The sequence below is a fragment of the Penaeus monodon genome, unplaced genomic scaffold (genome assembly GCF_015228065.2).
Source record: "Penaeus monodon isolate SGIC_2016 unplaced genomic scaffold, NSTDA_Pmon_1 PmonScaffold_7968, whole genome shotgun sequence".
Lineage (NCBI taxonomy): Eukaryota > Metazoa > Arthropoda > Malacostraca > Decapoda > Penaeidae > Penaeus > Penaeus monodon.
Window position 1 is genome coordinate 1971 of NW_023663180.1, and position 13259 is coordinate 15229.

Sequence of the window (13259 nt, forward strand, 5' to 3'; positions counted from 1 at the left end):
TGGCAGTTGAAAATAGAGTATATGGTAACAGATGTCTGCTTAATTTTATGCACAATTTAAGTTCACTGAACTTAAGCCCAAAGCACTGCACTTCACCTGCACAATGCAGTATCCAGAACACAGAGGAAACAATGAACCTACTACTGGAATGGATAAACATAAATTATAGAATTCATGCATATATGACTCTTTGAATGCTTAATCATGGTCAAGATGCAAGGAAAGGAAAATATAAACAAAACTTGTCGAAAGAAATAATGCATGACTGTACATAGATGAATGGACAGAAGCTTAAAAATGCATGCACATATAGTCATTTCACAAATGTAGGTATTGGAAGGAATACATTTAATTTTATAATACCTGTTGTTTTTCATTATGATCATGATTATTTTTGTTTTGCATCAATAAACAACATTAAATATAATAAAAAGGTATGAATGACAATGAATATCTTCACAGTACAAGAGATGTATTTTGCCAGTTTCAAGTTTATCTTCAAAAATACATGTTTTTCTGACAAATAAAATCAGAACTAGTCCCATAAATTTCTTGTGAAAACATTCATTCTCATTCATAACATTTTACAATTGTCCAATAAACACTGTTAAAACATTAAATAGGACAACATAGTGTTAATATTAAAGTGCAATAATGTCCAAGCTTTCCAGTCTGAATCATGAAAAAGTCTGAAGCTTATAAACCATTAGCAAGCTAAATAGCAAAACTTGTTAATGCTACACTGCTATGTGCTATCCACTGGTAACAGTTGACACGGTTTTTCATGTCATGGTGAATAAAGCAGCAAATGATGCCTCATTAGGGTGCAAGATCTCATCCCAGTTTCTGGGATGAGATCTTGCACACATACCATGAGCCATACTACTGCCCCAGGCATGGAGCAGCACACAATAAAGACTGCTCATATATACATAACTTTACCAAAGATTTTTGCCATCTTCATCGGGTCAATACACATTGCTACCAGATAATGTACCAGACGTTAGTAGTCAATAGCCTTCCCCCTCTAACAGCCCCTAAAACCTCTGGATTTGTCCCTCAGTGTTATTCTGGTTTCTCCATCTTGTTAACAGTCCAACTAGTTATTTTACCTAATTCATTAGAAATTAGAAACTGATAGAAGCCCTCATTAGTCATGACATCATTAACCCTGGTCATGTAGTGTCCACTGTAGTTTTGTTTTGTGAAATGTGTTTCCACAAGCATCTATTAGTCAATCAGTAGACCTCAATTTTTACTTCCTTGAGTTTTCAGGATCTTTTTTTCTAATGCTATTATTATTATCAATATTATCATTTTTCTAATATTAGTACCATTACCAATAGTAAAATAAAATAAAACAAAAATATTTCAGAAAATCAAAGAAAAGGGTAAACATCTGAGAGAGGTAGGACTAATAGTACTTGTGAAGCTGTCAATGTGTAAATGCAAGTAATAATCTAAACTAACTGTGGAAGTGGCATTTACTTACATGCCATCCTCAGTTGCAGTGGGTTAACGGATGGCATTTCACTGAATTATTCTTACTGCCTTTTTGAGCTTATGTGCCAATTCAGAATTAACAGTAAAAATATCAGTGACACATTTTCACCTCATATTTAAATATAATTCACCAGAAAATAGTTGCTAAAATATTACTCTGTCTCTAAAAAACTCTATATGTGCTGCAATATGTAAGATGAAAAAAATCTTATATATATATATATATATATATATATATATATATATATATATATATATATATATATATATATATATATATATATATAATCTATATATATATATATATACATTCATATTATAATATATATATATATAATATATATCTATATATATCTATATCTATATATATATATTAATATATATCTATATATATACTATAATATATATTATATATATATATATATCGATCTATATTATATATATTACTATAATATATATCTATATAATCTCATACTATATCTCTATATATATATATATATATATATCTATATATATATATATATATTTATATATCTTATTATTATATATATACTATATATATATATACTCTATATCTATCATCCACTATATCTATATATATATATATATATATTATATATATATTATTATCTATCTTATATATATATTATATATATATATACATAATAATATAATTTATATATATATATATATATAGTATATATATATTACTTATCTTATATATATATTATCTCTATCCTCTATTAATCTCTATACTATTATATATATATCTCTATATTATCCATTATATATCTCATATCTTTAATCTACTCTATATATTATTATATACTTTCTTCATATATATATTATATATATCTTATAATATTCATATAAATAAATAATAAATATACATAAATATACATAAATATATATATATATATATATATATATATATATATATATATAAAAAAAATATAAAATATATTACTTCAATTTGTGATTTGCTGACAGGGATGTCACTACTGCATCATAGAAATATATTATATAAAAGACTCTAAAAGAGTTTCGTATCCTTTATTATGAAAGCCTGTCATCACATCCGCACCAAAAGCCTACCATACTTCATCATCTCAATCTTCCTAATCTTTTCACAGGACTCCTCTGATGAATCGTATTCCAGTTCCTCTTCGATCTCTTTATTTCTCTCCATCCACTTCCTCTTGGGTTTTCCTCTGGTCGGGAGTAAGTCGCCTTCCTCAAAGTCATCCCGGACGAGCACACAGTTTAACCGCGATTTCAAGTATTCCTGCCGGAGGTTAGAGTGTACAAGAAGAATGTTGCAAATGATATGAGGGGTTAATCATGACCATAATCAAGCACATCCCCAATATAATACTACCTTATGTATGAGTTTTCCGGTCTCGAGATGGTGCACTCGAAGGAATCTATCGAGGGCCACTGAGAAGACCAGCGGCAGGTGTGGGTGAACAACGATATCTCGAACTGCACCTGCAAAGCTTTTGAATATTCGCACAGGATGTTCTGGCTTGTTCATTCGCAGGTCAAAGCATCCCATCCTGCCATGCGCTGTTCCAACAACCACCTGGCTGGAAATAAAAATACAAGATGTAAAATCTTGTAACATAACAACAAAGGGAAGAAAATAAAAACACATACTCATGCAGAGTATTTTTTCCTATATTGTTTCCTCAGGGCATACTGGTGCAGACAAAAGTTTCTTGAAGAATTAACTTCATAAAATCATATCTGTCCCATGGATCATAATTAATAAACTTATTGACAACAATAACAATAATACAATAACTACACCAACCGTAAATCATGTTGATAATAACAGTAAAACCTATAATGGGAAAATGCCATACTGCACCTACAAAGACATTTAACTCTTCTTCTAAACAAGGACTTAAATCCCCTTGATCATTGAGCAGAACTAATCCATTAAGACACACTACTCCAATAAAAGGAAAATCCAATGCAAACCTTTTATCAGCCACAGATGTGATGGAAGTGAAAGGAGATTTTTCCCCACTCAAAGTTAACAACGGGTCGCCTCTGCCTCTTGTGGTCGTACATTCGAACCTGTGTGTGTGAAAACCAGAATGTCACCCTCAAACAGTCTCTTACCAGTTCCTCTTCATACATGAAGACACAATAAGGTTATGAATGTATAAAACATCCCCTTTAGCCTCTGATAAGGAAACACTGAATAATGAAAACTATTAAAAACATAACTTCAGAACAGAGGAAAGGGCAGACGTGGGATCGACTTACATGACAATGCCGAGTAGCAAGAGCAATGCAGTTTGGCTCCTTCAGGAATGTCATATCGGACACCCACACTGGAACTCTTAGCTGTACCATATCTGGCTTTATCTGTAACAGGTTCATTTCATATGGTACATCCAAGGTGAATCAACATCTCCATTCACGAATCACAGATCAGCAAATCTTCTAAATAAAACAAAACATCTACATATTTTCTAAAGCTAGTGCTAAATATGTGTGGGTAGAGTAAAAATGGAAATATATTCCATGATCTAAATCATCTAATATTCAAAGATTATTGGCATGGATGTTTCCACAAAAAACCTGTCTAAGCTCTGGGATCAGCTTAATATAATGAAATACTAACAACAATGTGTATGGGGACTGTAGACATAGTAAAGTCACAAGTAAAAGTGTCTTCACTTAATAAATTTGATCATGAAGCTTTACAATTACTAGAAATAGTAATTTTGAATCCCTTGTATACTAAATACTTTACACGATAAACATATTATACAATCAGATAAGTTTTAACTTAATTATATTCACAGTCAATATCTATACTGGAAAGATTTGAATGAAAAAATTCTTGTTAACAGATGAAATCCAAATCTAACATGATCTCACCTACAGTTCTTCAGACAACTTGTAATAGAAAGAATGAAAGAAAGAAAAGACGAAGAAGAAAAAAAGCTAATAAAATGAACAAAAAATCATGGCAAGGGTAAATAAAACAGAGATGGCATTCCCCTGCTGAAAGTGAGTAACCTGTACATACATTCTTGGCTTTGAATATAGGTTCTTCTGGTTTATTCAGGTCCCAAAGCTGCAGGTCATTTTCCTTTCCTCCGGTTGCAATCATATTTGGTGACTGAGGGTCTTGTCTCATGCGTGACAAAAAACTCTCCGGATTTCAGCGCATTGATTTCTTTGGCCTCATCGCTGTGCCAGACTGTGATCTGGCCCGACTTAACAGCACTTACAGTGACACTGAAGGAAATGAAAAACACTGTAATAACACAGTAACAACAACATAAACAATGATAATAATAATAATAAAAATAGTAAATACCATACACATGAGATACATACTGGTGAAAACATACTCTAGCTGCAAGAGTTAGGTAGAGTATATCTTAAAAATATATCTCGTGTGATGTTGCTGACACTTCCATATGCTTTTTCTTGATATCCATCTGCTTGCCTGTCTGTCCATACTATGGCGGTTTTCAGCCAACAATCTTTAATTTGTACTATGCCTCATTAGGCCAACAGGTTACCCCTCATATTAATGTGGATATTGGAGTAACAAATTAAAGTAATTAAACGTGTTTCTGATATTCTCTCTGAAAATCTCCATATATTCTAACAGAATGATGGTGGGTTTGACAGAACAAGAGCAATAGATCAGCATTTATTAATATCCCTATCACACCAATAAGAATGTCAGTTTTAGTAATTTCACGGAAGGAAACATCAATCAATTAATGTGGCCTCATTTTCCAAACCGCTACTTACATGAGGCTAAAATAATTTACTATCTCACGCCCATCTGCATTTGTACCAAAAATCAGAATGGTGCTGACCAAGAAGTAGATAAAGAAGCACACAAAGAAACACCCACACACTCACACTCACACTAACTCTCACACACACACACACACACACACACACACACACACACACACACACACACACACACACACACACACACACACACACACACACACACACAAGCGCATGCATGTCTACGCAATAATATACAGGCCTACCACTCAAGGCCACACATACATGCACAAATATACAAAACAACAAAATCTATTTAGGAAACTGAATGGGGTTTCTACCAAACAGAAAAAGGCCCCTCAACTTATCCCCAAAACTTACATTACATTATATGTAACCAATATATTATTTCAAAATATCCTGCTCTGTCACCAGACATATGGGAGAACATTACAACTTAATGAGTATCATATGCAAAGCTTATTGCTCTGTGAAAGAAAAAAATTGAAGAGACAAGAGAACAATCATCTCATTGTCAATGCAACTGTCTCGAAAACTTGCAAGCCTTTCCATATGCCATGGCTTGCAACAAGGGAAGTGTGCTCTCTCTATACTTAAATTAGAGAACTTTTCACAGAATTTGTTTTATTTTATTCTGCTGCTGACTGCTAAATGAATGAAGTAGATTCATTTAAAGTTGCACAGGATGTTAAGTGGAAATTACTATGAAATTATCAGGTCAGAGGACTCAAATGCCAATGTGCTGTTGGACAGATCCAAGAGGGGGCAGTGAAGCTAGCACTCCTCTAAAAGTTTTCTTCAAAATGACAGTGCAACCAAAGCCAAATGTTGACTGTCTTGTTTTGGACTTCCTTTTGTAGGTCTTGAAAGAGATAGTCTTCATCTTCTTTTCTAGTTATAAGAGACACAAATATATATATATATATATATAAATATATATAATTAATTATAATATATATATATTATAGTATTATAAAACTTAATATATATTTTATAAATAAAAAAAATTTATATATTATTATATTATATATAAAAAAAAAAAAAATAATATATATATATATATATATTTTAATAAAAATATATTATATTATATATATATAGTATATAGTATATATGTTATATATTATATTATGTATATAATGTATAATATGTATTATATTTATATGATATTATGTAATATATATAATAATGTATATATATAATAAAATATTATAATATTATATATAAAAATATATGATATCATAATACATATATGTATATATATATATACATATATTATATATATATATAGATATGAAATAATATATATATATATATATATAGTATATATAATATATAATATATTATATATATTTTAAATTAGTATATATATATATTATTATATATATAATAATAATTTTATATTAATATTTTATATATATATATATATAAAATATATAACACCATATATATACACACATATATATACACACATATGTATATAATATATATAATATATATATACACACACATATATATATATATACACAAAACATATATATATATATACACACACATAATATATATATATATAATAATATTATATATATATATATAAAATATATATATATATATATATATATATATATATACACACACAATATATACATATTACACACCACACACACACCACACACAATATATATATATATATAATATATATATATATATATATAATATATATATATATATATATATTTTATCATGCCTCTGAAATTTAACAAATTCTTTATTTTCTGGCTACATTTCTGATTAAAGTCCTTGATCAAAAGATTTACAATCATCAACTGATTCAAAATTTTTAAATAGGGTAAATAAAGTTTACAAAGTAACCAAGAATGGTGAAATCCATGCCTTGTAACAGCGCATTAAATTTTAAGCAATACATTCACACTGCAATCTTAGCCTTACTGATTTACGCAACCATCTTTGCCAAGCTTCACAGTCACCTGCACTTACTCATTCCACTTTGCCCGGGAGACGATAGTCCTTTTCCAACTTTGATTTCCTTGATGAAGTGAATGCTTTTATGCCGACATCAAAAACTCTTATGGTTTGATTATGTAGCCCATCATTATCTGCGAATTTCAAATCATCAGAAATTAGAATCATGAATCTGCAAAGGCACTTGGAAGGAGTGAGGACAGAAGGACAAGAATTGGGAAAATAGGAAAAAAGTGAGTGGGGGAGCGACATCTTCATATTTTCTGAAATAGATGAAACCCTGGTAATTTCAATGGGTACTAAACTGCAAGAAGCATCTCTCTTCCATTGTTTCCTGTCTGTCTGTTTCAAAGAGGGAGAGGATAGCCTATATAACTCATCCTTTGGAGATTAAAACGACTGTCTCAATACTCTGCTCAAAAGTCTCTCTGTGTCTCTCTTTCTGCTTCCCCCCTCTCTCTCTTTCTCTCTGCTCTGTCCCCGTCTCTTCTCTCTCCCCCCCTCTCTCTCTCTTCCCTCCTTTCTTTCTCTCTGTCACTCATCTATATCCAATCTTCTTTTCCTCCCTCCTCCTGCACCCTCTATCCACCTCGGCTTTACAGTACAACAAACAAGACCCTCAGGTTCTGCATCTCACCTCCTCCTGTTCTTCATTTCCCCAAATCATGGATGTGATTTCCTGTCCCCGCTCCAGCGACTGAAGGTTGTTGAAATTTTTGTTGATTACGGCCTTCGGGTTTTAAGTGCAACCCTTTTGAAAGAAGAAATCACTCATGAGCCGAGATTCTTAAGGTAGTGGGTTGAAACAAATAAATCAATTAATTATATAAAATATATTATACCAATGATGAAAACAACACAAAACTATACTATAAACTATGCATAATGATAAAAAAAGTGACTAAGTAGATAAATATCTATGTATGGAAGGTATTTCTTTAAATCTCTATAAGGAAAATGGTGAAAAATTATCTTTAATCAAATATTTATTAACTATAAATGAAATCAATTCTGATGATAATAAAACTAATAACCTTCATATAGCATCAGGATAAGTCAGTATTTGTTCCACAGACCACATAGACTTGTTTCCTTAAAACTGAAAGACACTAGAGATACTTAAGACCAGATCAGACATTTTTATCATTAAAGCAGACAAGATGCCTCCCCTTTGGCAGCCACAGTCAAGTTCATGCAAATCATGGTTTTTTTCTATCTCAAACAAACAAATAACATGTTCCCCCTTGTTAGGAGGATTTTGGAGCTTCATTTATGGTATATGACTTTTGAATGTGAATGTAGATGTAACTACCATCTTTCCAAACGCAATTAACTACTGATTGTTTTGCCAAAATCAGGCAATGGGTGGTTAATATATTTTATGAATCTACAGCCACAAAAGCAATATACAACAAATACAAAATCAGTATAACCAAAGCAGTCATTAATAAGGAAAACTTGTGAGCTTAGACTCACAAGTCCAAGAGTACTTAATGAACTTGGAGAAAAGCCAAGAAACCAAAGTAATATTCAGATTTGGGCATTGCAATCTTTAGAATCTTTTAAACTCAATTTCTAATAATTCAAAAATGAATAAGTGGCAGTTTGTGCTTAATGAAAGTAATTTGGGTTTTGTTTAAGGAAATAAAGTTATGTATAGAATGAAAAGTTACAAAAAGAAAATTTAAAACTAATGCCAACCCCACAGTGAATTCAGTGAATTCAAACAACCTGTTTACAAAAACGACAAGTATGATGTCACTTTCCAGACAAACTAACATTAGGAAAATCATGTCAAAATAACATTATTTCATGAAAAAAACACAACATTGTGAAGACAAATTATTTTATCAGATACAACAAAAACAATTTAGGAATATTTCTTAATTACAAAATTAAGCAGTAATTCTAGTTATGAAATAAATTTGACTTTTAAGCACTAGCCTCCCCAAAGAAAGGAAGTTATACATGACAATACCAACTTCTCTTCTGGGATTTGCAGTGAAAGATGAAGCTCACCAAGCAGCCACATCCACATATCATGTTAGCTCTTGGAAAAGTTAAAAGTCATAATTATCTCAATTAATGATGGTGTTTTCCTATGCCAAATTGGGCCACACGCCAGGATATTCAATGTATAAAAGTATGAATAAGAATGAATATCTTTACAATACAAGAAATGTACATTCAAGTCAAAAATAGAAGCACAGACAAGTGAACAAGTGTTTACTGGCAGGGCACATTTTAGAGCAGGCTGATCGCACATGGCATGGATCCTAGTCACCCAGTATTAGCCTAGGGATTAATTTGCTATGGCAAGAATTGGTGACGACAGTCAATAACAGACTTAATCCACAAAATGATAAAGAATATCAACAGATTATGTGATCTAGAACTGTAAGATGATGAAATCTTAGTTGCATAAATGACACACTTTCCTGACTGGATCTACCTTGCAATTATCAACAATATGTACAAAACAAGCTCCCAATATACTGTGTTAAATCAAAACAAATCTAGTCATTTTCTGTGATCTTAAATACTTATCTGGGTGCCTGTCAAACAAGCACTACGTAACAAGCCCTTTTTCTACCCCTTTCATGTAAATCTAAATTGGTCTACTCAATTAACAAGAGATTAATGTATCTACCCCTTCGTCACTACAAATTATTAAAAAACCTCTTCCTAAATCCGTAAGGCAATCATATAATGATTTGAAAAGGAAAAAAGGATAGAACTATTCACCTTATATTTGCAATTTTTGGGGTGCTACTGCACTGTAATTTGACTTTCAATTATCACATAAATAATGTGGCAAGATTTTGGTTGCCATCTCTGAAACACAGCCTGCGGTGAATGCATGGAGGATTCTTTGTCTTCCATTGCAAGGGTTGGGGGTACCTGTCCCCATGAGGAGGGGTTACAGGGGTACAACCCACTACATTAAACAATATAGTGACTGATTCTGTTAAATTATTCATATTTCACCCTGCAATTTCCCTGGTAGCCTGCATGCCCTCCCTGCTATTGGGGCCAATATTATCACTTAGAGAGGGGTTTTCTGCAGCATAATTTCAATATATTCAGATGGGAATGAATGAGAATAATCTATCAATACCAAAATCATTTGTGAAACTAACACATGAAGAACTACAGACGAAATCATGCTGTTCGAACCAAGAAGCTTTCCTAGTGCCACGACTGTTCAATAATTTGTATCCTCTGTACATCATGAGAAGCTGAAAACTTATATTTCTTTAATGTACTGATGTGGTTGATGTAGGATCTGAGCGCAATAATCTGAAAGACACGACTGATAAATTGGCAAAAGAACTAAAGCCACTAACTCCATGATAAACCAGTATCACGCGAGGTGAAGGCGTGTTATCGCTTGAGGTTCTGCTTCGGCGGAGTGAGACCTGAAAGAAAAACATGAACAACAGAGACAAAAGCACAAAACGCGGGTCACCCTTCTCCTCCAACCTTTCAGCACGCCCGTTTCAGCCCCGACGTAGACGTTGAAGTCCTGCCTCATGCGCTTTAACATGGAATGCATTTTGACGTGATTTCTCCTTGTTTTATTAGGTTTTTGGACGGTTTTAGCGGATTTTCTTCTTTCCTTACGGCGTGACAATAGCAGGTCCTGCTCCGCCAGACACTGCGATTTCCAAAACACAACGCACGTGCAGCCGTTCGTGGAACGAGGTTTCCGTCTGCCTGCGTATTCAAACATCACTAGCTCGTTCGTATAGGTAAAAGAAAACAAAACCGCACACACACCACACACACACACACCACACTCACCCCACACACACACACCACACACACACCCCACACACACACACACCAAACACACACACACAGACACACACACACAACACACACACACACACACACACACACACCCCACAACACACCAACACACACACCACACACACACATATATATACATATATGGATATATACGTAAAAAAAAGAATATATATGTAGACGCAATAGATATATATGGTATATACATATATGAATATACTGTATATGTATATAGATACATACATTACTTAGCCTGTATTTTGAGGGGGTGTAATTTTTTCTTTAATATGGTTTTCTGCCCAGAGGTCATCTAATTGTTAAAATATGTCAGTTTTTTTTTCTGATCTCTACGTATGTGAGTCCTCAAATTCTTTCTTTTAGATGCTTATGCATAGTGATTTAACTCTTTAAATTAAATTCTTGCCCTTGGTCGATTTATGATATAATGGTAAAACTTACTAAACTTTAAGTGGTGCACAAGCACAAACACATAAAATACATGCCACGCATATATATATATATATATATAATATATATATATAAAATATATATATATATATATATATATAATATATATATATATTATGTATATATATATATATATATAATATATATATTATATATATTACATACATAAAATATATATATATATATATTATATAGATATATATATATATATATTTTATTATATATATAATATAAAATATCATCATCAAGGGGCTAACACCGAAGGGGGCGCATGGTCCTTTCACCATTCGCTTCCAAGTTATGAGGGTCCCTCATAGCGAGTCTCCATGCAGGCCCTCAGCCTATCTTAAATTTCCTCACAACAGGACTGGTTGAGATGCGAGGCCATGACCTCCTAGGACGTCCCACGGGCCTCTTTCACCCAGCAATGTCCCCCAAAGAGACTACTGTGGGTATGGTCATCCACAGGCCAGAGATGGCGATCCTGGATTATGCAAGTAACAAGTCACATGCCAGTCTCATGGTGTAGCCGTCGGTTGGACACATGGTCCTGCCAACAGTGCCATGATCCGGCAAAGGGACTTGTTACAAGATGAGACTCCAAGGTACTAGATAACATCATTTTCCCTTAAAGAAAAAACGGGCAGTATAAAGGGCCCTTGAAGGCACATAGCTTAGTCCTTCTGCATACGTACCGAGTTTATGGCTCCTGCTGCCAGCCAGTGTGTCTACTGATTCTTGGTCTGACAGTCCAGATACTTGGACTATGCTATCAAGGTATGCAAAGCTCTCTTGACTTTAACGTCCCCACTGGGAAACCCTGAATTTACGGATTCCCTAACAGGCCCCAAAAGTCCTGAACCTTGGTCTTGGTACTGTTGCATCACCTCATTGCTAAATTCATCGAGGGCAGCCACCAGTGATTCCAGGGACTTAGATAGGATAGCAACACCATCGGAAAGTCAAGGTCTGAGACCTTGATATTTCCTGGTGTTGCCCGCACTTTACGCCACTTTCATACCCGGGATGTAGGCTTGCTATAAGGCCAATATCTGTGTCGGAATTCAGTAAGTCTCAGGGTTCCCCTAGCCATTCTCGATCTCCGAGTCAAACGACTTATTGAGTTTAGTGTGGGCTGGAGGCTAGGATAACGGTCTATTGTGGATTTGATTTGATTATTTAAAATTATCTGCCGCGTCAACAGCTAAGGTCATAGCGGCGAATGCCTTGTTAACTAGGGAAATACTAAAATGTTTAAAACTTTAAAATCTATCAATAAATATCTTACAAATAACAATAAATAGATTAAAAATCAAAGCATAATATTTTGCTTAAGTGCATAAAATTATTGCATAAACATTATGCCTAATAAATTTTATTTAAAATATTGTCCCTAAAGGGAAATTAATAAGACCCTCTAGTCACAATCTTCCCCCCAATACATTTTCAGTGTATATGAGGGAGACAAAATACATACGTCTTTGGTATGAGAATGTTGCACATCTTTCCCCTACATGTGCGATCGTTAATGGCCTTGGAATCTCACAAAATGTTTTTTTGCCATCATTGCCCGGTCAGTTTGGTGCCCGATTATATTTTGTTAATACAACTTTCCCCTTTCGTTGGGATGGATCAGTCGCCCAACTGAAGGGCTCTCTAATTCTCGCAGTTGTTTTCGAGGTATGCTCATTGTTCCCCCA

The 13259-nt window shown here is 33.2% G+C and overlaps 1 protein-coding gene across 2 annotated transcripts; it reads right to left on the bottom strand.

Moving 5' to 3' along the window:
• Window positions 1-2552: 2552 nt before the first annotated feature.
• Window positions 2553-4761, bottom strand: LOC119571780 (WD repeat-containing protein 74-like). 2 transcript variants are annotated; one of them, XM_037918924.1, is made up of 5 exons: window positions 4550-4761; window positions 3778-3879; window positions 3487-3585; window positions 2882-3089; window positions 2596-2788 (listed from the first exon to the last, which is right to left on the bottom strand). In XM_037918924.1, the coding sequence occupies exons 1-3, from the start codon at window positions 4658-4660 to the stop codon at window positions 3493-3495; spliced, it is 306 nt and encodes a 101-aa protein (XP_037774852.1). In that variant the 5' UTR covers window positions 4661-4761; the 3' UTR covers window positions 2596-2788; window positions 2882-3089; window positions 3487-3492. The 2 variants fall into 2 exon arrangements, with proteins under 2 accessions (XP_037774851.1, XP_037774852.1); XM_037918923.1 differs by lacking the exons at window positions 3487-3585; window positions 3778-3879; window positions 4550-4761 and having other exon boundaries at window positions 2553-2788; window positions 2882-3085.
• Between the last annotated feature and the right edge of the window lie 8498 nt (window positions 4762-13259).

Coding starts and splice junctions, on each gene's coding strand:
- LOC119571780 (XM_037918923.1), bottom strand. CDS start 3,058: ATGGGATGCTTTGACCTGCGAATGAACAAGCCAGAACATCCTGTGCGA. Junction 2,789..2,881: donor CCGGAAAACTCATACATAAG/GTAGTATTATAT, acceptor AACCTCCGGCAG/GAATACTTGAAATCGCGGTT.